The sequence below is a fragment of the Lithobates pipiens genome, unplaced genomic scaffold (genome assembly GCF_037356315.1).
Source record: "Lithobates pipiens isolate NorthernLeopardFrog02 unplaced genomic scaffold, aLitPip1_a1.2 Scaffold_13, whole genome shotgun sequence".
NCBI lineage: Eukaryota > Metazoa > Chordata > Amphibia > Anura > Ranidae > Lithobates > Lithobates pipiens.
This window is the reverse complement of record NW_027507718.1, coordinates 326,841,411-326,867,743: the sequence shown is the minus strand read 5'-3', so window position 1 is coordinate 326,867,743 and position 26,333 is coordinate 326,841,411. Positions and strand designations below refer to the sequence as shown.

Genomic DNA, 26,333 nt, shown 5'->3' with positions numbered 1-26,333 from the left:
ACATACGTTCCTAAAGTAACATAGCAGTCATGCGTGTCTTAACCCCTTGAAAATCTACCCGTTGTGACTTCCAGGCTTGGGCAATGGTCCGCTTGGTCGCTATAAACAGATAGGTAGCCAGCTTCTGTTGAGGGCCACGCAGGGCAGGAACCGGGCAATGTAGGAGAGCTAGCCTAGCGTCCCTTCGAATCGTTAGATGAAAGAGTGTCTGCAGTAAACCAAAGATCCTAGACCATAACCCCACCAACCTTGGGCAAGCCCACCATGTGTGCATGACATCACCTCGCTGTCCACAGTTGCGGAAGCATCTGTCAGTACTCCCAGGGAATGCCCGAGCCGTGCGGGCAGGTACCCAATACCATCGGAACATTACTTTATATGCGGCCTCTAGGGTATTTGTGTTGAACGAGCATTTGGCGACCGTGTGCCAGGCTCTGTTCCAATCCTCTGGGTCTACTGGGGCCTGAAGGTCCTTTTCCCATTGAGTCATATAAGAGAGGGGTGCCGATGGCGGGCGACCATTCAGGGAGGCATAAATGGCCGAGGTGAGGCCCGGGGACCCTGGGGAGTGATGGCATGTATGTTCAAAAAAAGTTTTTTGGAAGGGATAGGTGGACGTGCGGCGCAATGCTACAATCCAGTGCTTTAATTGGATAAAGTGATAATGCTCCGTGACCGGCGCCCCCTGCGCTTCCCTGATACTCTCCCAGGAGGGGAATGAACGTGAAGATAGAAAATTTTGGACTTGTGGGTAGCCATGCGAAGACCACCAGGAGAATGCCTGGGGCTCCACCAGACCAGGAGGGAAAAGAGGGTTATGGGTGATGGGGAGTAGGGGTAGGAAGGGGGACATCAGATTGTTAACCGAGCGAACTGAGTCCCACACCTGCAGACCATGAAGCAGCATGGGGCTCAGAGAGGGAGGGCGTAGATTCCTGGGGAGCCAGAGGAGTGCCTGAAGTGAACACGGGTCAGAACCAGGTACCTCTAGGAGCACCCACAGAGGAACATCCGTGGTTGCATGAAGCATGGTCAATGGGGAGATCTGGGCCGCTATGTAGTATTTCGAGATATTGGGGACCCCCAGGCCTCCCCGGAGCCTATGGGTATAAAGGGTCGCTCTAGGTACCCTGGGGCGTTTGCGCGCCCATATAAATTGGAGGATCCTATTCTGCAGGAGTCGAAGGAAAAAAGCGGGTACCCGGACAGGCAAAGTGCGAAAATAATAAAGGACTTTGGGGAGTATCGTCATCTTTGCCGCCGAGATCCTCCCTACCTAGGAGAGTGAGGGAAATTGCCAGGCTTGCATAAGGGTGGACACCATGCGTAACAGGGGATAATAATTGGCAGAGAATAGGGAGGAGTAAGCTGGAGTCAATTTGACACCTAAATAGTCAATCGAGTGAGATGCCCAACGATAAGGAAAATGGTCCTGAAGTCGCTGTACCAGTTCCAGAGGGAGGTTAACATTCAGCGCTGTGGTTTTGGAGGGGTTAATTTGAAGACCTGAGAAGGTTGAAAATTGATCTAATACAAGTTGCAGGTTGGGCAGGGAGATGAGCGGGTTTGAAATGGTCAAAAGGGCGTCGTCCGCAAATAGGTTCACTTTGTATTGAGTGCCCGCGTAAGGAATTCCCGAGATATCACTATTGGCCCTGATCGCCGCCGCCAGCGGCTCCAATGCCAGGATAAACAGTGCCGGGGACAGGGGGCAGCCCTGTCTAGTTCCCCGGAGTATCGGGAAAGGGTCAGAAAGGAAGCCCGCGTATTTTACTGACGGTGCGGAATAGAGGGCCTGGATCCATCGCAGGAAATGTGGACCAAATCCCCATTTGGTTAGAACAAAATAAAGGTAATCCCACGAGAGCGAATCAAACGCTTTATATATATCTAGGGAAAGCAAGAGTCCTGCTATTTTGCGCTGATTAAGTATATGGAGGAGATGGACCACCTTGCGGACATTATCCCCTGCCTGGCGACCGGGCACAAAACCCACCTGATCCCTGTGAATGAGGGCCTGAAGATATCTGTTGACCTGCGTACTTAGGACCTTGCCCAGTACCTTCAGGTCAACATTCAACAGGGAGATGGGACAAAAGGACTGTGGGTCCGTGGCTTCCTCAGGCGACTTAGGGATCATAGAGATATGGGCTTTCAGCTAGTCCGGCGAGGGTCTCGCACCGTCCCGCCAGGCGTTGAAATAAGATGAGAGATGGGGCGTGAGCAGGGGTGCAAATGTCTTATAATATAGACCGGTAAAGCCGTCCGGACCCAGAGCCTTGGAAGGCTTAAGGGACTTTAGGGCTTGGGCGACCTCCATTTCCGTTATAGGAGCATTCAAATTATCTCGTGCCGCCAAAGACAATGTAGGAAGGTCAATCGATTGGAAGAATCTCTCAGCCTTGTCTCGGTCGAAGGCTGCCGGTCTATTATATAGGGATGAGAGGAAGGAGGCAAAGCCTGCTACTACTTTAGATGGATTTGACGTAAATCCCCCTCCCGTCACCTGTAGTCGAACCGGCCTGCCCGGACGTCCCACCGAATTAAGTTTCCTAGCCAACATAGGACCAGGTTTGTTCGAGCAACTATAAAACTTATACTTGGACCAACGCAGGGCCTTTTCCGCCTGAGCAGAGGCGAGCAAGTCCAACTCAGTGGCCAATTTGTCACGTGTCCGTCTATGGGTTACCGTAGGGTGCGCCTTCCATGTCGCGTCCGCCGCCTCTAACAAGGAGGTCAATTCCCTGTACGGGAAGCGATCTGGATCAAATGGCCCCTGACCGTCGCCTTGTGGGCTTCCCACAAGGCGACTGGAGAGTGGACTGAGCCTACATTTTCCGCAAAATAAGTTTGGATATGAGTTTCTATCTGGGAGGATGTAGCTTTCGTACTCAGGAGGGATTCGTTAATCCGCCAGAGGTAGGCCGGGCGGGAGAATCCAGCTAAAGTGATTCCAAAGATCAGGGGATCATGATCTGACCATGGAGAGGTGGCAATAGCGATCTTTTGTACCAATGGCAGGGAGCTAAGTTGCAGAAACACGTGGTCTATCCTACAAAAACTCTGGTGGGGGTTAGAAAAAAAGGTAAAATCCTGAGACAATGGATGCTGCTCACGCCACACGTCCACCATGCCATAAGATTGGAAAAGATCATGCAATAGTTGTTCGTGAGAGGCATAACGGGACGGAGGCACTTCCCTGAGACTACGCCTGTCCAAAGAGGAGTTAAAAACAGAGTTGGAGTCTCCCATCATAATCAGAAGGCCTTTTTGGTGCCTGGTGATCACTTGGAGTAGGTGGGAGAAAAACTTCTGCTGAAATGAATTAGGAGCGTAGTATCCAACCAAAGTGAACTCCTGGTCCCACAGGGTGCCCTGCAGGATCAAATATCTACCCGTAGGGTCTGCTATTTCTTTAGAACAGATAAATTGGAGGTTACGCCGAAAGGCCATCAGCACCCCTCTTTGCTTCTCAGAGGCGGAGGCCGTAAAAAACATTGGATAATGGGGGGACAAATATTTGGGGGATGAGGATTGGGAGAACCTGGTCTGCTGCAGACACACCACATCAATAGATTGAGATTTTAAATGGCGGAAGACCTTCGATCTCTTATTGGGGGAATTGAACCCATGTATGTTCTGCGAGAATATTTTCAACACATTTTGAGCCATCTGGGGGGTAAAGGAAGGTACATATAATGATAACGCAGCCAGCAAGGTACGTACTTACCCTGATCCCATGGCGAGCCAGTCCGAGCCCGAGTAGGGGAGCGGGAGGGAGGAGAACACAGAGGAGAAGAGGAAGAGAGAGAAGAGGAAACATTGAGTAGACATGTAACACACATAAACACCACAATGGGTGGGCATAGCATCCCGTTACCGGACACTAATAGAGGTGGCTGCACCACCAACCACAAGGCTAACAAATAGTAAAACATATTAACAGTAGGAACAATAATACTTAAATTTTGCTAGAGCATTACTACCTTATTACCCTATTACCGCCCCTGCACAGGGCTACGAAAACTAGACCAAAAACAGGTGAGACGAGCCAGGCCCATCTCGTAGAACCGCTACCGGGTGGCAGTGATTAGAACTGGCCATGGGACTAAAGGTTCTCCCCACCGGGCGCCACCCCGCAGGGAGCGCCCGAGGAGAGGACGCAACCACGGTCCCCAAACGTGACCCCCGCGTTTGGTTCGCCGCCAGGCCCCCGAGAGTCAAAAAGAAAAAAAAAAAAAAGTATAAGAGGGAGGGAGAGGCAAGGGAAGGGAGGGAGTTAAGTGGAGAGGGGGGGAAGGGGAGCAAGAGGGGAAGCAGGGAGGAGCAGGAAGGGGCAGGAAGGGGAGAAAATAGAGGAGTAGGGTAAGGGGAGTAGGGGAATTGAAAGGGAAACGGGGGGGGGCCATGGATAAGGGGAGGGGGGTGGGGACGAGGGGGGAGGAAGGGTAAAAATATACGAAATAAATAAAAGAAAAAAAAGGGGAAGAAAAAAAATAAATAAAAAAAATGCAAAATTGAAGCCCCAGATGGTTCCTAGGGTCCAGAGGGCAACCTGCATACACAATAAGTAGACAATACATACAGTACTCCTGGAACCGGCCCCCCAGACTGCCCCTATCCCACCAGGACTATAGTCCCATTTCACTGACTTTTTCCTTTCTTTTCCTTCCCCTTCCCTCCCCTCCCTAAAAGGAAGAAGGAAAAAAAAAATGTTTTAAATATAAATAACATAAAATTTTTGTCCTGATATAGGACCCTCAGGTTAGCTGAGTGGTCTGGGCAAAATTAGGCAGTCTAAGTAGGGCCGGAGCACTGGCAGAAGCCCAAAGTCATAAAGGAAGGCGCATAGGGCCTCTGGGTTAAACAAAAAACCAAAGTAGAACCAACCAAAAATTTGGAAATAAGAACAAGGAGGGGGGGTGGAGGTATGAACAAGGAGCGCTTGGGCACATCATCCGGTAGAAAACAAAGTCCCGCACCAGGAAGAGACAAACAGTTTTCCAAAGGCCTGGAGAAGGCAACCAAGCAAACAGCAGAGAATCATGTACGGGCTCATCCGTGCAGTCGTCATCCTGGATCTGAATAGGGGGATCGCACATGCTGCTGGGCATCAGGTGGGGGTCGTTTCCTGTTGCTGACCGGCTCCCATACACGGCCCAAGCGCCGAGAAGTGGGTTTAGGACCTGGAGCCCTCTCACGGATGCTGGGGTCATCCGGAGGGGGGAGCAAATGTAATGCCTCAAAAGTCGCTTGAGCTTCTTCCGCGTTGCGCACAGTGTAGCCCCGACCTTGGTAGGTGAAAGCGAGGCGAAAAGGAAAGCCCCATGTGTATTTAATGTGGCGTTCCACCAGAGCTGAAGTGTATGGCTTTAGTTGACGTCTCTTTTGCACCGTGGTGGGGGCCAGGTCAGTAAAGAGCTGGTATTTGTGACCTTGGAAGCGGAGATCAGGCTTGTCCCGTGCTGCTCTAAGGAGTGTTTCCTTCGTACGGTAGTACGTGAACTTGATGATAATGTCCCGAGGGGGGCCCCCCTCCTTCCTCGGCCCCAGGGCCCGATGGATCCGGTCAAACTCCATGCGATCAATAGGGATGCCTGGGACCAGTTCCTGGAATAGGGCCGTGGCCGTGGAAGTTAAGTCCTCAATAGTTTCGGGAAGTCCCCTAAGCCTAAGGTTCCCACGTCTAGACCTGTTCTCATAGTCCTCTAATTTTAGGAGAGCTGCGTCCAGGTCCCTGCGCAGGTCTTGTAAGTCCTGCTCATGGTGATCAATGACCGTTGCTGCGGCCTCCATTCTATCTTCCAACGCATTCGTACGGTTGCCAAGTTCACGAATTTCCTTCGTGAGATGCGTGGCCAGTTTGGAGGTGGCTGCTGACAGTTCCCCCTGCAGCATGGTTTTAAAGCGAGATAGCAGGTCAGCGTCCCGCAATGAAGGCGCTACACATGGCTGTTGGATTCCAGGTATACTTTCTGCATCCGAGCAAGCTTCGGGCTCACCAGTCAGCAGCGGAGGGGTGAAGTCCATGTCCGAGGCCTGCGAGTTCAGCAGACCGTCCGGTGGAAAGGCCTCGAGGCTTGCACACACAGCCTGTCTCCTCGAGGTGCTCCGCGCTGTGCCTGATTTGCGTCCCATAATGTCAGCTTCAATTGCGGGGTATATTGAGCCCAAATTAATGTGCAGGAGCGGCGATTTCACTGTCAGTGTGGTCGGTGGTGGAGAAGTGCCATTAGTTTGCGACCATCTTGGTTCTTAGTTCATGAGCACCCTCAGTATGTAATGATTTTAGGTAATGTCAATGAATTACAGTCTCTCCCCACACCAACAGGCTATGGAAGGAAAAACTTTAGGGTGCTAGGTGTAGCAAGATGGCTGCCGTCATCCAGAGCAGGCCGAAGCCAGGGCCTTTCCTAAGAAAAGGGGCTGCTGCTGGGTAGCACGCGGCCTTGGTTCAGGGGGGGTTATCAGGGCCCGTCTTAATCCAGTCCCCTCACAGCCCAGAAAGATGATACCCGCCCGGTTGGGGTAGAATAGCCTGGGGGTATGAAGCAGCCCGTCCTGTGACTCACCAGGCCCAGAGAAGTCTGTGGAGGGGATCAAGCGGTGGCTCCTGTTTTCGGGGTCCGGCGACCAGGAGGGTCTTCACCTGGCGACCTCCCGCTGCCGATGCGTAGATTCCCGGCTGAAATGTCAGGCGAGAGCGGCGATCCCGGAGGCCGAGTAGGCTGCAAGATGGCGGCCGGCGCGCCGCTGGTGGGGTCCGCGGCGGGCCGAACCGGTCAGCCCGAGGGTCGAGAGGAGCCGCCAAACCTGGATGGGGCTGTCCAGGAGAGCCCAGGCGAGCAGGTAAGTCCTTTTTGGGATGAAAAAAGGCATCCACAGCGGAGGATGGCTGTGGATTCAGAACCGGTCGGCGGAGCTCAGCCTCAGTGCGTCCTGTCGCCTCGCCGTCCGGCCACGCCCCCCGGTATTAGCCTTTCATTTGAATCAAGACATTGTTTTGCCTTCTTTTTCTCTCAGCTTCGCTTGGCGGAAGGGAAATGATTGCACTTTTTGGATGTAGTGCACGCAGTCAGAGTTTTTTTGTCTAGATCTGTGGAGATCCGAAGATCAGACTCCTTTTTTTGTTTTACCAGAAGGACACAAGAAGGGGCAGGCAGATTACAAGGCTTCCATTGCCCATTGGGTACGTCAATTGGTCATTCAGGCCTACTGTCTGAAATGTAAGGCTCCTCCTTTTAGGGTGAGAGCTCATTCTACCAGGGGTGTGGGAACCTCCTTGGCTTTTTGGCATCAGGTATCTACGGCTCAGAGTTGTAATTTTTTTAACTTTTTTTTTTGGGGGGGGGGGGGGGGGACTGTGTAATGAATAAAAAAAAAAAAAACACTAACGTGAGCCGAGTTTTAAAAAATAATGTGAAAGATGATGTTACGCTGAGTAAATAGATACCTAACATGTCACACTTTAAAATTGTGCACACTTGTGGAATGGCGCCAAACTTCAGTAATTCTGAATCTCCATAGGTGACGCTTTCAATTTTTTTACAGGTTACATGTTTAGAGTTAGAGGAGGTCTAGTGCTAGAATGATTGCTCTCACTCTAACGATTACGGCATATGCATACTAAGAGCACAGGGGACCAGAGAACACTACAGGTGCTGAAGAAGAGTACACAGGGAACCAAGGACCAGCACAGGGTCTGGAGAAGAGTACGGGGGGGGGGACCGGAGAAAAGCACAGGGACCAGAGATGAGTGGGGGGGCTGGAAAAGAGCACAGGGGGGACTGGGGAAGAGCACGAGGACCAGAGAAGAGCACAAGGGGGGGGCAGAGAACAGCAGGGGGTCGGTGAAGAGGTCGGGCAGGAAAGAACAGAGAAGTTCCTGGGCAAGATCACAGAAGGGCAAGGAGAGAGCTGAGGGGCCCATAGGCAGTAGAAATCGGCTAGAGAGGTGGGGCGGCATACAGAGAAACCAATGCCCTCCATGTTCCTCCTTCAGCTGGGGATTGCCCACTTTTCCTCCTCTCCCTCCTGCAGGCATTTAGTGGCTGCAGGAAGAACATGGAGGGCATTGGTTCCTCTATATGCCGCTGGGCCGCAATGGCTACCACTGTAGTTATGCCCCTACAGCAAAGGAAAAAAAAGTTCTGGCAGGATGAAGGAGCAATGAGGAATGAATAGAATGCTGGCAGGATTCTGGGGCTGTGACAGTTGCAGACTAGAGCATACAGAGGGGTTAAGAAGACTAGCAGATGCAAAGATTGTGGACTGGGAAATGCTGAGACTGAAGAGGTAGGGGGGAGGGGGTGCTGCGGTGTAGTGAGAGGGTGACTGGCAATGAGGGAGAACAGAAGGGTTGGGTGCGAGGAGTTATCAATATGCAGTGATGCGGGAAAGTTTCCTTCATGTAATTTCTACAAAGCACATTCCAGTCGGTACAGAGTCACTGGACAGTGTAGTGTGTCACAATCACAGAGACAGGACAGGATCACAGCAGCTCTGCACAGTGACAGAAGACAGGAGCAGGAATTGGGCCAGATGTCAGAATCCTCCCACATGTAGGGACTTCTAGCATCAGTTCGGCACACACAGTGCTGAGTGATGGGAGGAGGGGAGCAAGCTCCACCGCCTGTGCAAGTGCTTCCCATAAATCTGTACCCTGTGTCCCAGCCGCACTTGCCTTACTGTGCAGGAGCAACTTGGAGCGAGATGTCAGGAGGCGGAACTGGGAGGGAAAGCTGCTCTGTACACAGGCAGTTTCCTCCACAGTGCGCACCCACATCGGTTGCCAGGACGCGGTCCTGGCAACAAATGACAGAAGGGAAGATTGAAAGGAGTGGGGTGAGGTGGAGAGCACAGTGAGAGCATGTTGCGTCTAGTGAGAACATGCCCACTGAGTGGGCCCAGCTGCCTGACCTTTGTTTTCCGGGACTCTAGCCCAGACAGCCTTGAAATCTCGGAACAGTCCCGCAGTATCCGGGACAGTTGGGAGGTATGCATGTGTAACCTGTGTGTATCTGGCTCTGATACTAGCCAGTGCCTCACCTGCCACTGACCTCACCGCACGTCTCTGCTGTACACTAGGCTTTATATTTCATATTGCACTCTAATCTTTATGCTATTATTTACATTACATACTTCAGATCAAAGTGTTTGTCTTAAGAATTGCTGGTTGCTAAGTGGTTACCGATCCTTTTATTAAGTTCTTAGCTAGCCTGAAAAGCATATATAATAGAAAATGTATATGGAAGAGTTTATTTTAAAAAAATATGAATGTGCTTTGTCTTCTATGTGCCTGTTAGACAGTTTTTTAGTGGACGGTAGTCAAAGCATGTTGTGTGGGTACAAGGACTGTGACATATGCATGCAATGTATACAGCGAGTGGACTTTTTATTTAACCATGACCCCTAAGACCCTCCCTTTGATAGCCCAATTCCGCACACAACACTTTTCTATTCTCCTCCCGAGCCCAGGAGGAGAAAGGCCTTTATCTTGTGTATTAAGAGCTGATTTTCATAGAGGTGGGAAAACTGTACATATAAACAATAATTTTTGTGTCTGTTAACATGCATCTGTCTAGTGCTTAGAAACAGACCCTGTATAATGGAAACTGCATTAAAGATGAGGGTTAAAAGGATTGCATTTACTTGAAAGTAGCTGATACGCACGAACATTAAGATGACATGCATTAAATATGTGCTTAGTGAATATAGTGCTTCTTTTTTTTTTTTTTTTCTTTAAACAGTTTTTTTTTTTCAGGTACTCTGTTAGTTTTAGACTGGGGAAATTTAAAGGCATAAATATGAGATGATAGATTTCCAATCAACTTTATTTTTTGAGCGATAATTTTTTGTGCGTGTAGCAAGATATTCCCACAAAATTACTGGCCCTGGCAGTGTGGGAGGGAGGAGATGTGATTGATTGGACTAGGTAAAAAAAAAACTGTTCTAAATGATGTTCTTCTTTAGCTATGTGGTTTCAGAAGCATCTGAATGCTCACATTGTGGTATGTGGTGCCTGGCTGATCTCTACCACTCTTGCTTTAATTTTCTGAAGTGTGGGGCTTTGTAAAATACCATATAAAGCGCAAAAATAAAAAAAAGAATGTAAACAGGCAAAGGCTTTGTAAAATACCTTTGCATCCAACCACTGTTAATCCCGCGTACACACGAGCGGAATGTCCTACATAAAAAGTCAGATGGAATCTTTTCATCGTATATTCCGATCGTGTGTATGCCTCATCTGACTATTTTTTACGAAAATTCTGATGGACCTAAAAATAGAACATGTTTTAAATATTTCCGACGGAACCAATTCCTATCGGGAAAACCGCTCGTCTGTATACTGTTCCGACGGACCAAAAACGGTGCATGTTCTGAAGCAAGCACGAGATGGAAGCTATTGGCTACTGTCTATTGAACTTCCTTTTTCTAGTCCCATCAGACGTGCTGTACGTCACCGTGTTCTTAACGATCAGACTTTGGTGTGATCGTGTGTATGCACGACAGTTTCAGTTGAACTCCGTCGGAAAAACCTTTGGAGTTTATTCCGACGGGAAAACCGGTCGTGTGTACGCGGCATTACAATTATAATGGCATCTTGTTATTGTTGAAATGATATTATTACATTGAAATCAGAAGATTAAAGTGTATGAAATGTCAAACTTTTCTGCATTGAGTGGGAAGAATCAGAACCACTTTTCAGCTTTGTTCAGTCCTTTAAGGAGATTTCATCTCCCTTTCTGTCCTGACAACGGGTTTAATCAGGCAAGAACAGTTGCAGTAAGTGAAGAGAAATCTTTCTATCATAGCCCTGGATAGGCATAAAACATGACAGTGGTTCGAAACTTTTCCCACTCCTCCCAGAACTAAAGAAAAAAATGTAAAAAAAAAAATTCCTGGACATTTCCTGGTTTTAGAGCAAACCATTAAGGATAAAATATTGGGACCTGGCAGTGCAAACTTGTATTTAAGGCAAGTTTTAGACTTGTGGCAGTGTTTACTGCCCCACTTTTGGGAATTGGTGTGAAGCCGCAAGATCGGCATTGCACCTATTTGGACTGTGCCATTACTGGCAATAGGATCCGAATAGGCAATGCGATTTGACATGTCAAATTGCATGCCAAATCGACACAATGAGAACGTGGGCTAAAGGTTTCACCTTTTCAGACTTCATTAGCTACATGTTTGTTTCAGGTGAGTGACTAAACAGTTGATCAGCATAGGAGCCCTGGAGCTTGCACCTCTAAAAAAACAAATCGGCAGTGGCAGTTCCTATATTTTTACCCTCGCCGGTTCGCGTTAAAGTTTACTTAAAAGCAATACAGATTAATCTGGCGCTAAATCATTTATTAATATAAAACACTTTTTTTTTTCTTACAAAACAGCTAAAGTTACCTTTTTGTGTTTCAGTAAGAGCAGTTTGCACTGTATTGTTTCTCTCAGCATCTGCCAGTGCTTCATACCCGGATGGTAAAGAGAAGGTATGATTATGTTCTAAATGTGAACATAGTCAGTTCTATGATGTTATTGTCCTTTTTTTAATATAGCCTGAGCTCAGGTTTGTACTTTACCACAATGCACCACCCACCTTTCCTGTCTAACAGAAAGCAATGTGCTTTAACCCTGCATCCTGAATGGTCCGAGAAAGTAATGCTTATATAAGAATTATCCAGAGTTGCTAATGAAATGCTGCTTTAGTACGTTTTATTTTTTATTTTTAATTACTATTTATCTTGATTCTGTATCTACAGGGATCCAGAGAACTTTAGCTGACCCGAAGCTTGAATTCGCTCTTGGTAAGAGAATTTACTTTTCATAGAGCATTATACATCAGCGCAAGCCGTTTATGAATATTTTTAAGTGTGTGCCTCCAAATGTGTGCTGAGAATGCAGCACTATGCTGCAGAACAACACCAATAATTTGCAAATGTTTCTGCTTGCTATGCACAATCCTTTACTACAGTGATAAAGATTAGTGAAGGCATTATTTTATGAAAACATTGGAACGCATACAGTGGCAGCGTTATTGTATCCACCCAACAAATACATTTTGGGTTGATTTACTAAAACTGGAGGGTACAAAATCTGGTGCAGATGTGCATGCATATTCTTCAAACTTCAGGTTGTTCAATAAAGCTTTGACAAAAAACAAACAAAAAAAAAACCTGGAAGCGGATTGGTTTCTGTGCAGACCTGCACCAGATTTTGCACTCTCCAGCTTTAGTAAATCAATCCCACAGTGTATGTGTGTTTTTTTTTTTTTATTTATTTTATTGTGATGCTGTTTTAGTGGTCAGTATACAGATAAGTGAACGGTTAAATGTATGCATATTTTTCCTAATCTAATTAGTACTTTTTTGTTTGTTAAAAAAATTAAAGCTAGCTATGTGTTTTAGAATTTGTGAATGGCTATTATATTATCAACATTACAGAATGCCTAGTCGCAAACGTCAAAATTGAAACTGAAAGAATGTAATAAATACAGGGAATAATGGATACCCATTAGTGGACTAGTAGTTCAGTTTATTTTCTATTTTTAACCAGGTATTGTGTTAGTGCACCAGTCCATCCACCACCTTTTCTTGGCAATCTGCTGTTCCTGGAATACATATACCGATGATGCAGGAACACCCATATAGTCTTTGTTTAGCTATATGTCAGGGATATGCAATTAGCGGACCACCAGCTGTTGCAAGACTACAAGTCCCATCATGCCTCTGTCTCTGGGTGTCATGCTTGTGGCTGTCAGACTCTTGCTATGCCTCATGGGACTTATAGTTCTGCAACAGCTGGAGGTCCGCTAATTGCATATGCCTGCTATATGTGAACATTTTTGCACATGCATGTCAAGGGTACAGCAGCCCATCCCTCCTGACTTTTTTGAGATGGGAATGAGGGAAACTATTAGCAAAAGTATGTAGACACAGGACACACCCCCTGTCATGCCCCCTCAAAGAGGAATTATACAATAAATGATTAGTTAAACCCACAATTTTTTTTTTTTTACCACTACTATTCCTTTAGACTGAGTTCACACTGAGAAATGGAGCGGCTCACAGTAGGGGTCCGGTGCATCTCCATTCAACGTTTCAGGTCTGATTTCAGCCCAAATTGTTGGTTGAATTCGGATTTGAAACAGACCAGAAAATGCACAGGACTCCTGTGCAATTCGCGCCGGAGCCACTCCGGAGATATGTGATCCGGCTCCATAGAGGGCCGGTCACAATCTCCTGACATGCAAATTGGTTGCGCAGAAAGCTGCATCCAATTCGCACTGGTGTGAATCCTGCCTCATACAGGCTTTTGAAATGTACAAATGCAGCAAATTAGAAATTGGATGAAAGGTTTGGCACTGGGGAACACTTTTTGAAAGATAAAAAGGACATTTTATATACTGCTGTTTGAGGATGCTATAGTGCATCACGTTTCTCTGTCGGTTGAGAAATTTGAAATGTAAAATTAAACTCAAAATAAGGAAAATTGAGTGAGTGATCTAATTTCAGTACAGCTCGCTGATTCCCGTGTTGCCTAGAAGTGCTATTATTGATTTATAAGCAAGTATATAGTTATAGTAAGGTGGACTAAGGAACCAAAATGCTCCACCCAAAACCAGGAGAAAGCATTAGAAAATGTATTTGAAACTGAAGACATTTATGTGCCTATCATTGTGAGATGCACCATCACCAATATAAAAAAATAAAAATAAAGGGCTTATTTCTCATTTTAAGATAGGGTATCTATCTATCTATCTGGTATATAAGGATACCAGATTTCCAAAATAAAATCCGGGGACATCCACTTAAAACCACAACTACAAAACCACACACTCGTTAAGTGTAAAGCAGAGTGCAGGGGTTGGAGTTAATTGAGCACAGAGCTCAGGGGTCAGGGTAAAAGTAAAATTCCAGGCTTTTAAAGCAGAGTTGTACTGAAAAAAATATAAAAAGTCAGCAGGTACAAATACTGCAGCTACTGATTTTTTAAATAAGGACACTTACCTGTCCAGGGCGCCCGCGATGTCCTCACCCAAAGCCGACCCGTCCCTCGGCTCCCGGGTGGAGGTGCCGGCATCTTCAGTAAGGGAATCGGCACATGAAGCCTTGTGGCTTCACATTCTGGTTTCCTACTGCGCATGCACGAGTCACCCTTTGCATCCTGACTGGTCCCTGTTGTCTTCTGGGACCTGTATGTCTCCAAGAAGACAGTGGGGGATGGAGGAGGGGCCGGTCATGGCATTGATCGTTGCAGATTCTGAGGGGATCTATCGCTGGAAGTGGGAGCAGATGCCTGTATTAGACAGGTATCTGCTTCCCCCTCCCGCCTGAAAGGTGCCAAATGTGACACCAGATTGGGGGGAGGAAGCGCATAAGTGGAAGTTCAATTTTTTGGTGGAACTCCGCTTTAACCATGCTTAAATTTGTTCTCACCCGCCCTCTAACTCCTATTCTAACTACTGTAACATTGGGGGATGTTTAACTCAGTGGCAGATGCCTTTTCAGTAAGTTCACAGCGAACAGGAACTTTAGTTTAAGGGCATGGTAGCCCACTTTTATTAAAAAGGAATATCATACAGTTCACACATGCACTTGGTTGCCCACACAGGGGTTCTTCTGCCAAAAAAAAAACAATACATGAAAAATGCCAAGCCACCTGGCTCTCTTCAGCAGCACTGCCACCTAGGCTTCACAATTCAGCCTTCTTGGCCTTATAACAGGGTTCCCGCACAACTACTGTCTCTCTTCAACTTTCCCTGCTGCTCAGGCCTTCCACTTCAGGCTCTCATTTGTCTCAGATGTGCACAGCTTTAACAAACACAGTGTCTATCTACAAAGCAGCCCCTCACTGCTCTGATCCTCAGACTTGGGTCTCTGGCTTTCTCTAGTGCACACCTGCACTCTCTGGACTCGTGGAGACCTCCTGTCTCTCTGGGTGGAGCCCAGAACCCTAATCCTAACTTTGCTATAAGCCCAGGACCCAACTGCTCAATCAACCAGCCAGACTCCTGGCTGTTCCAAAAACCCGATCCCAGGATTGGAGATTCCATCCCACCCATAACGCTATGGAATCTCCGGGCTCCAGGTCCCCAAGTGGATTTTACAAACTTTGGAGGAAACTGATAAAACAGATTCCTCCACATTAAATACTCCTGGAGCCCCTCAACCTGCCTATTTGAGAACCCTGGGCGACAATTACTAGGACAGGGAACTGTACTGTCACACTACCCTGTGAAAGGAAGAAATGTACACATACCTATTTTGAGGTTGCTCTGGCTTCCAGAGGCAGCTTCAGGAGAGGAGAGGGACAGCCAACAATGGATGCCCCATAGCCAGCCTATAGGTGATGTCACTACCTAGGAATTTCAGCCGGTGTCAGCGATCTCTTCTCTCCCCTGAAGCCGGCTGCTGGGAGCTGATCACTTGACCAGAATGGAGCACCCTCAAAATAGGTAAGTATACGGTAAGCATCTTCTTTTCACAAGGTAGTTTGAATAAGCGTTAGAAGGGTGGTGGGAGCGTGTTTGCACTTGGTATGAATAGCCTGGATTTCCACTTTTGGTACCTAAAAGATTGCAGCTGGTGTCCCCCACATCTGGCGTCTAACTTCTTCGTCCTTCCCCTTCTCTACTTCTGTTGTTCACAAATTTGTCCCGAGAAGCTGGGCACTGCATAGTAACAACTGCAATGTGCAGGTTTCAACTGAACTTACACTTTGCATGCATCAATCCTAGTTGAAGTGGCTGCAGCAAGCTGCATATGTGCAGCAACATGACTAGCCATACACATGCAGGCCACAATGGCAGCACCATTTTGCATTAATGCTTGTGCAATGTGACTGCACACGAGAGATACATATATAATATTATATTATTCTTTTTTTAATTGTTTTTGTGAGAAAAGAAAGGAGGAAGGACATGAAGTTGTTTTATTATGGTACTCCTCCAACCCTTGTCATTGTAGTTGCACCCAAGCTGCTCTGGGTTTTTTTTTTGGACCCTATAAATGCCTTTGTATAGAGGATATATACAGCCTAATGTTTATGAGCTATTTCACACTGTACCCTGCTTTTTCAGGTTCATGAGCCATTATCAGTGTATTTCATGGAAGCCAAGGCTTCTATGGAGTAGGTTCTGGGGACCCATGGTAAGGTATTACCGATGTGGTTTTTATTTTTGTATTATAATAGAATTTTCCTTTTCCTTTCTAAATATTGTAGCCTCATGTAAAGTGTTAGTTTGCTTCAATTGGATAGCCTATTATATGCAATACCTAGACAGGTAAAGCAATTAGAAAATCTTTAAATGGAACCTAGTTACTGTTTTGGAATGCCAAATTATAATTAGGCATGTGTGGCTAGCTCACATCTCCTATTTTCCAGAAAAAGCGTTTAAATTGTACAATAAACTGTCTTTATCTGGGTACGGTTTATCAGGACACGTAATCCCATCTCATGATTTGTATTATGCCTTGTGTCCTAGATTTAAGTAAAACTACCAAGCAGCTTTTGTAAGTGGAACAAAGTCATTTGAAGGTAGAATTTAGGAACTAATCTACAACTGATGTCCTACTCTGTGCTATAACTCTGCTATAGGAAGTCAACGCCTTATCTTTCATGCCATCACAGAAAGATGAATACCTAATAAGCCGTGACTCATACCTTCTTTCTTGACTCTTCTTTGCTGGACATAACCTTCAGTTTTACAGATCTTATGTCCAAAAATTTTTTTTGCCATTTTGCACTCACATATTGTATTACAATCTTGAGGAAGGTTCCCTCAAAAGCATGAAATTGCTGGATCTATAGAATAAAAAGATGGTACTGATGTTTGCATGTCCCTTGACAGCACTTGCACAGCTTGTTTATCAAAATGTATTTTATACTGAAATTGCTATTAGAGGACAAAAACACAACACAATCTCAAATATATTGCTACTAAATATAAAGCATAAAAACTGCTTTGTGTTAATAAAGAACAAATATGGATTCATTTAAAATTGTGCATTTTATTACTTTTATCTTTTTTAGCGCTATACTAAAACAATGCTTTTAAAATTATTCTTAAAGCACTTATGTCAGTAGAATAAAAGCTTGAAATAGAGTCACTGTAAAGAAATAATGCTTAACACATGGGCTGTATGGGACCCACCAGCTCTTTGTGTTGGTCTGGGTCTGCCACCTGCTGGGCACCAGAGTAGCAATGCTGAAATGCGCTCTAGCACCCTGCACTAAAATAGACTTCACTGTCATGTGGAGTTATGTCCACCTCATAGTAATAATAAAGTCATAGCCTCAGGGAGAAATGACATTGTAGGAGTGTGTGAATCAAGTAAGCAGACATCATTTCTGTGGGAGCAGATGGTTAAACTTCAATGCCATTAAACATGTAGGGGGGGGGGGATAAAATGAAAAAAAAAAAAAATAATGCCCCTAACCACCTGTAATGCCTTGTACACGCGGTCGGGCATTCCGACCACAAAATCCGTCAGATTTTTTCCGGCCGATTTTCTCCGAAACTTGTGTTGCATAAACACGGTCGGACAAAGCTGTTGGAAAATCTGATCATTCAGAACTTGGTGACGTTCGTTGCGTACGATGGGTCTACGTAGAGGCTAGTAGCCAATAGTTTTGGTCTCGTAATTTGATCTGAGCATGCGTGGCACTTTCTCCATCGGTATTCTCTACAAACAGTCGAAAAAGTCTGATTGGATTTTTTTGTCGAAAAATTTTAGATCCCGCTCTCAAATTTTTTCCATTGGAATTTACGATGGAAAAAGTCCGATAGAGCCCACACACGATTGGATTTTTCGACAATATAATCCGATCGGACCTTTTCCGTCTGAATTTCTGACCGTGTGTACAGGGCATAAGAGTGCAGGGGGATTAACATTAACAGCATTGCAACTGAGGTTTTTATTATTGCAGTTTATGACATTGATGCTGGGAGTTATTATTGCATCCACTGACAGCAGTTCTGGGAGGTATTATTGCATTTGCTGACACCAATGGCACGGGTTATTATTGCATCCATTGACACCATTGTTGGGAGTTATTGTAGTCTTCTTATGCCTGACAATTGGTATTATTGTGACTGTTGAAACAAATGCTAGGAGTTATTATTGTATCCACTGACAACAATGCTGGGGGGGTTTTGATTGTGGCCACCAACACTAATAATAGGGCTTATTACAGTGAAACTCTCTATTCAGTGTGCGTCAATACGCTGGATAAAAAATGCAGCAGGACTGACATTTTTTTTTAGACGCTGAGGTGTATCACAGCCTGTTCATTTTGAATGGACTGCCTAGCTTGATGCAATACACCTCAACACACAAAAAGTGCACTACTATTGTTCGGCCCCCTGGAAGTGTTGGGGGCAGCGTGAGCACTTGAGGACCTCCATCATTTTCAACTTTCACCATCACTACTCTAAACCCTCCACACCTTATTCAAAACTAAAGACTATAAGCCTTTAAAGCTTTAACAGCAATCTTTCTGCTAGATGTTTTAGATGTGGTAATGGCAGTTATAATGGAACAATCAGGTGTGCTGGTTATATCTTACATTGCATAACTATGACAATTGCAATGATTTTGAGTATTACATACATCTTCTTGTGCTATGGTGTTCTTTTCATTTAAATACACGTTCCCTTTCATAACATAAAACCTTTCTATTATGTTGCTGGCTCTAGGTATGCCTGCTTGGTATGTCCATTCTTTTTTAAATTAGTTTTGACAATAAAAAACTTTGTGACATTGAAGCACAGAAAATGACATATTGTACTATCCACACAACAAGATGAACTTATTTAAGTAGATAATGATGCTACTCCCCTGGATGCTCCCTTACATTATGGAATGAAAACAATGGTTGTTTTTATTTTCTTCCTCCAAAAAAGTACATGAAGGACATACACTTGTTTTACTACAATGTGTTTATCAGTCTTTTATTTTAACAAGCATATAAAAATTATGTCATTACAATTTTAAACAACCAGTATTACATCAAATTATTCTTTCATCGTTTGCTGCTCGTCATAGGGGTGTTTCCATTTGAGGACTTCACTTTTTTTTGTTATTATTTTTTCATTTCAATGTGACCAGATTGTTATAATAATATATAGTTTAATTTTCTTTTGTAAGAGATCCTTATTCATTTCTAAAACTGGCTATCCATAATTCAACCAGCTGGCAGGTTTACATTTGGATAACCTATTTCATAAATGCTGATTGTTAAAATCCATGCGGATCAAAGTGTTTGGCACTGCTGGTTCATATATTCAGCGTGTGTACAAATAGTCTTAGATAGATCTTCTGCTAAATTGCAATAACATGACTAAAGGCCCGTACACACAATGCAAATTTCGGAAGGGAATTGTCGTTTGACGGCCTGTCGTCCAAAATTCTTACCGTTAGTATGCTGCTTTCAACATCTGATTTTAATTTTTCGTCAGACAAAAGCTGGATGAGAAAACTAGTAAATGTTTGACAAACGACAGCTCAACGTCCACTTTTTGGATGGGCATTACAGGAATCATCACATAAAAGTCCAAAGTACAAACATGCATGATCAGAATCAAGGAACGACCGAAGAGTTTGGTCTTGTAGACTAGCGTCCGTATTCTAGAATTAACATTTGTGACGCAACAATTGATGAAATGTCAAAATGTAGCGCACATTCATCTTCTTTAATGGATTAATAATGAAGCTGCTTTGCTGGTGATACTGATGTAGTTATGCCAAACGTATTTTTAAAAGGCATTTGTTTTGTCGTGATATAAATAATATTAATATTATGGTTGTTGTTTGATTTTTTTGGGGAAGTTGCCACAAAACCATTATCCCTAGCTTTTTAAGGTCAAAGATACAGCTATGTTGGTGTCCCTTGTTAATTTTCATAGTGTTGTTTTTGATGAAACTCCCTACTCCCAAACTGTCCATTGAAGATAGGAAACAATCTTAAAATCGCGTATCAACACTCCTCAAACTTCTACTAACACTAAATTAGCAAAGGAGCCAAAGGGTGGCGCTCAAGAAATGAACTTCCTCTTTATACTCTCGTAGTACGTCACTACGTTTGTGCTTGTCGAATGACAATTTGCAGATAGTTAGTATGCTAGACAAAATCCTGCAAACACGCTTTTGACAAAAATCAAACTCTCGGTCGTATTACAATCGAACCATGTGTACAAGGCTTTAGGCACCTCAGATGTAACCGTCACCCTTGTAAGAATATCTGCTTCACAATCCCAACCCTTTACCCAAATTAAACTGTAAAAAAATGCATGACACATTTGTTGGAGTAAATTCCGTCACGGCCATTTATTAAATCAATAGTAAAACATAATAAACATTCCTTAAAACATGAAACCAAAATAATTACTACAATAACCAAACATAAGCTTGCTGATCTTTGGAGACCACAAGTATCAATAATCGACTTTGTACCTGCGTAACTACTTACATGGTCCCCAGCTGCACCACACTGGCTCGTGGACTACCTTCACAAACAGCAGATACCTCACAATTTTTAACTTGCCAGTTAACCCACCGTTAACTGGCATTTCACCAGGGACTCCATATCTTAGATGATATGATAAGCACAGCAGGTTTTTAAAATGCTTCCAAAAATCCCCACCACTAGGTCATTAAAAACACATGGAGAAGAACTAATCCAATACAGGGCGGACAGGAACATTCTTCCCCCATGATTCTTCACCGGATGCCAGCAACTGACCCACTTCTGAGATGACCCCCACCTGCAGTCCCTCCTCCCTGCTGGACAAACCAATTAGGTGGGTGGCAAAAAACATAACAGCATTTAACCTTGTCGCTCCCTGTTTACCTTGTGAAGATAGATGGAAGTATGTCATAAGATTAGAGACATAAAACCAGTTTGTTATATGCGTAATTCTGTAGGTCCACTAAAGATCACTTGGTAATGAACAATCCTAAACAGACCGGGGCATTTTACCTTTTTTTCTTTTTGTTCAAAGAGCACCACTTAGGCCAGCCATACACACTACAAATTTCTTTCCTGCAACCAAGGGTTGCAGGAAACAAATTTGCTCAATTACCCAATCAACACAGACAGTGCTGACAGGGGAATCCCACCTGCCCAGCAATTGTCAACTCCCAGCATAGGGGCGGGCGGGGGAAGCTGTTCCCGCCAGGAGAAGACTGTGATTATCGCTAGCGGCTATAGCAGCCGCTAGCTATAATTGCAAGAGAATCTAGCAGGCTGGTTGTACCCAAGTTGATCAATTGCCAGACTGCCATATGATCCTTCAAGGAAATGGAGATAGGAAGTAATTAGCCTAAGCCTACATGCATGTAAGTGAGTGTCCTCCTCTCCCAGCATGTGTTGCACAGATGTTGTTAGGTGTGTTTCCCTTTGGTCGTCTAAGCAAAAATAGGGTAATTGTACAACCTAAGACAGTTGTGTGGCAGACGGCAATAAGTGAAGCCTAAAGTTAGAGCTGCACTGGTGTGCAGGACCCTGTTACAGCCCTCTTTGGGACAAGGAGGTCCCTATCTATCCAGGTCTAATTCATTGATAAGTAGCTAGGAAAGGTAAAGTTGGGAGGTTGTGTGTGAAGTAGAGAGTGAAGAACAGACGGCATGGGCTAGGATGAGTACCAAAGGCCCCTCTGGGAGAATGCTTCCTATGCTCCCCTACAGTGGGTAGTCAGAAAGCTGCAGATCTCTGAGAGAGTACCCAATCGTGTACAGAACTGGCCATGCCTGATAGAGCCAAGAAGTATAGACTGTTGCATGCTAGGTAGAAATGGGCTGTTAGTGATTATTTTGAAGTGGACTATTACATAGCTGATTGCACAAGTAAATTAGAAGTTGTTGTTGTTAAGTAATGTGTCAGCCCCCTGACAAAGGCTTAGTGGGTCCCGAAGTGTGAACCAGAGTAAGGGCCATGGGTTTCCAACCAGTCTTACTGCAATTCATTCACCATAGACCCCTTGTGTGGAAACTGGTTCATCAACTGCTGCTAAGGGGAACTACAAATGATTTTTGATTGTGAGGCTAAAATGAAATGCAATCAGTTGCCTACTTTGAAGAACATTACTTTTTTATGTGATGGGTAACATTCACCCTCTCTATTTACCCTGTGATTACCATTATCACTGAGAATAAGCATAAAAGAACATGCCACATGTTGGGTTGTTACCAGACCAGGAAGAGAAGAAATCCTCCAATAGGGACACTAGTTCTCATTTCCTGTTTGGGCAGGAAGTGATTACAACCCTTCTTTACTCTATCCAAAATGGGGAAAAATAAAAAAGTTTTGCCTTTGTAAATTCTACTTTCCTTCAGGCTTTGATTCCTTCTTTTTTTTTTTTTTCTAATTCTTTATTTATACAAGAGAGCTAAGAGTCCATTTACAACATCAATATTCCAAAAAAATAAGTACAAGATCTATAATACATTTCAAAATCGCTCAAAATTCAATAACTGAGTACAACGGAACATAATGTTTCAGCATCAATAAGACTCATTATTATTTTCATATTTTAACAAGTGGCTAACAAAAATGTCCCTAAATTTACTCAAATGGGCCCTTCAGCTCTCCCATTATTTTTTATTTAAATGACGAAAAAACAAACCAAACAAGAAAAACAAAACAAAAAATGGGATAAAAACAATTCCCAGAGGAGATGGATTGCTTACGCGCGTTAATAAAGACAAAGGCGGAACCACCCTCTAGTAACCCTTTCCCCTCCTCTGAATATACAAACAAATCCCCAAAAGACCATGTTTTAATATATTGTCCCCTTCTATCTTGTGCAGTAAGCACCAAGTCCTCCATGGCGCCGATACTTCTGACCTTATTGAGCCACATAGCAATGGAGGGAGTTATAGAATTCTTCCAACACAAGGTGATACAAGCTTTAGTGGCATTTACCAAGTGACAAAGCACTGATTTTTTTTTTTTTTTTTATATTTCTGGAGTGGAATTTGTGAACAGTGAAGCAAGAAAAGGGCCAGATCCTCTGGTATTTGGAAATCTGTCCTTCACATTTTTTGTTATCGAATGGACCCCACATCTGTTGGACCTCTCAATTGGTCTGCTTTTGCCTGCCCCATCTGTTTCTGAGTTCCCGAACTCCTGTCTCCCTTAATGGATGATTAAGGAAAACATTTGGAAATCCATTGGGGTGATATAGGTCCTAACCCTCTGTGTTATTGACCCTTTGTTTTTTGATTGCTCACAAAAATTGAGGCATAATGGGTGGATGCAGGGTTGCACAGGGATTGACTTCAGTGTTTGCCAACATACTGACTATTTTGGTATTCCTGAATTCCTGTGAACCTCAATGGACATTAGGGATAGGCCAAACATCCCCAGTTCGGTTTACACCAGAACATGCAAACAGGCAAAAAGTTCTAGCAAACATGCAAATCCTATTAAAGTCTATGGGACTGTATAGTGGACAGGTGCTGAAGTCCTTCATGGAACTACAGGCTGAGTTTGGCATACCGCGTAGGGACTTTTTTAAATACTTACAGCTACGACATGCGCTGCAGGCGCAATCCCGCTGTGTGCCGCTTTGTCTGACGGACCATGCTGTAGTACATGGGATATTAATGCAAACTGAACGAAAAGGTATGATATCTAGAGGGTATGACATGCTTCTTGATGCAATGCAGGACTCGGCACATCTCCCATGTCGGCAGAAGTGGGAGGCGGACCTGGGGCTGATGGACGCGGAGACCTGGAACCTTTGCTTGTCCTCCACTCCCTTGGTGTCGGTCTCGGCCTCCCATAAACTCTCCCATCTATATCTACTGCATAGGGTTTATAGAACGCCAGTTAAACTGCACAGCTGGGGTGTCAGGGAATCCCCCCTTTGCCCAAAATGTATGCGGGACCATGGTGATCTCCTGCATATGTTCTGGAGGTGCCCAAAACTAAAAAGGTATTGGGATGAGATCCTCGACACTATCTCTTCTGTATTCTCGGTTAGTATTCCGAGATGTCCGTTGATCTGCCTGTTGGGCGCCCTAGACGAAGAATCGCTAACACCATCGGCTCATACAGCCATTATTCGGTTATTATATGTAGCCAGGAAATTACTAGCACGATTGTGGATAACACACAGGGTTCCCACCAGGCAGCAATGGACAGACCAAGTGAACCAGATGCTGATCAGGGAAAAAATAACCTACCAACACAGAAATGCACCGCATTAATTTAATGCTATGTGGCAGGGGTGGCTCGAGGTTCCGGGGCTAGCCCCTCACCAACTTATACAGGACAGACTTTTACAGGGCTGAATGTGGGTCCAGGGTCATGTGCACGGAGGAACATAGACAATAATAAACACTTAATGGGGCTACTTCTATGTTTCTCTCTCTCCCAGCATCTATGAGGGGAAAGAGTAGGGACCAGCTGGACTAGGTAATTGGATGCTGGACGTTGTGCATAATACTGTACTTGTATAGCTGTTACAAAATGCAATGTGGTCTCAGAGGGAACACCATTTTTGTTTATGTTCTTGTTTTATTTCCCCCTTTTTTTTTTCTTCTGTTCTGTCTCTTTTTAGTTTTAATTGCACTTCCTATGTCTCAGCGGTTTACAAGCCGGATTTATTTTATACTTTGTACTACCAGTATTTTTATATCCGCAAAAATCAACACTGCTGTACGACTGCACTACCTGTCTATGTTTGGCTTGTACCATGTATGTTTTGCAATAAAAACGTATTTGATTTAAAAAAAAGTCTATGGGACACGAACAAGAAAAATCAAAAGTGCTAATTTTAAAGGCTTTATGCATGTTACTGCCATAAAAAATGTATGAGGACCCGGGTACTGCCCCAGGGGACATGTATCAATACAAAACATTTTTTAAAACTAAATTTTTTTCAGGAGCAGTGATTTTATTAATGCTTAAAGTGAAACCATAAAAATGAAATATTCCCTTTAAATATCGAGCCTGGGGGTCCTCTTAGTCTGCCTGTAAAGTGGTGCATCTGTGCAATGTGTAGAACAGTGCTGCAGCAAAATGACATTTCTAAAGGAAAAAGCTTCATTTAAACTTGCTCGTGGCTGTAATGTATTGCCGGCTCTCGGCAATATAGATGAAAAATCAAGGAAAAAATTGGCATGAGTTCCCCCCAGTCCATACAAGGCCCTTTGAGTTTGGTATGGATTTTAAGAGGAACTCCATGCCAAAATATAAAAATAAAATTGATGTGGGTTTCCCCCCACCCCCGAACCATACCAGGCCACTTGCCTTCAACATGGGGAGGGTGCTTTGGGGTCAAGAGCCTCTTCCAGAAAACCCTGGCCATTGGTTGTCGGGGTCTGCAGGTGTGGGGCTTATCAGAATCTGGAAGCCCAATTTAACAAGGGGGTCCCCCCATGTAAATGGGTATCGGGTACATTTTAAAATTTAGGCGTGGAGTTCCCCTTAAAATCACAATATTATTTATTTTTATATTTTTTAATATACTGTCTGCACTGTATATATATTCTATACTGACTACACTGTATATATACTAAACTGCCTGCACGCCACTAACTAACCTGCCTAATCTAGCTTAAGTTCTCTCAATCTCCACGTCATCACACTATATATACGGCCGCCATGTAAGCCTCATATAGTGTGGACTTAGCCCCATGAGCCATGATTGACCAAAGGCACCCAGCCTTTGGCCAATCTTGGCTTTCACAGAAGATTGCGCAGTGCTCAGATTTGCCGGAAACGCCCCATGTTCAGATCGTCCACTAACAAACGCCCAAAGTTTGAGTCAAAATCTTTTTTTTTTTCCAATAACTCTAGTGGTTACTGTACATTATTCTGTCCTACTGCATTAGCCTGTGTGGTCTGTACTTTAATATAGGGAGATAAATAGAATCATACGCAAACTGAACACATTTTTCAGTGTTTGACAGTATACATATTCTATGTAGTTCATTTCCTGTTTTCTGCACAGACCTCCTTGCTAAGGCTCTTCACATCTTTTTGTTTTCTGATTTTTAAATGACCTTTCAAGTCATTATATAGAGTTTCAAAGTGAAATAAAAAGTACAACTGAAGATTTAAGTTGCTGTTCACTGAGAGAAACATGATAGATTGGCTACACCCATTAGTGTCACTTTCATAGCTCAGTCGCTAGCAGCATTAATAAATACTAACTTCCAATGACATAAAGGCCAGTGAATTGGGTCACAATGATGTTTGGATTCTATATAAAACTGCCAGTGGTTAATTTATATCTGCAGTTAGCATGGTATTTTAAGGTGTCTTCACTCCTATCCTCCTAGAGCTGTTCTATCAACCTCATGGGTATATTCAGAAAATTAGGTCTT

General features: G+C 44.3%; 1 protein-coding gene across 5 annotated transcripts in view; it reads left to right on the top strand.

Annotated features, from left to right (window-relative positions):
- The window catches only part of INPP4B (inositol polyphosphate-4-phosphatase type II B), an 851,608-nt gene that overhangs the window by 31,347 nt on the left and 793,928 nt on the right, over positions 1-26,333 (top strand). For all 5 annotated transcript variants that reach the window (XM_077476952.1, XM_077476955.1, XM_077476953.1 and 2 more), the window contains exon 2: positions 11,757-11,801. In XM_077476952.1, coding sequence (XP_077333078.1) covers positions 11,757-11,801 — 45 coding nt within the window. The remainder of the gene's footprint in view (positions 1-11,756; positions 11,802-26,333) is intronic.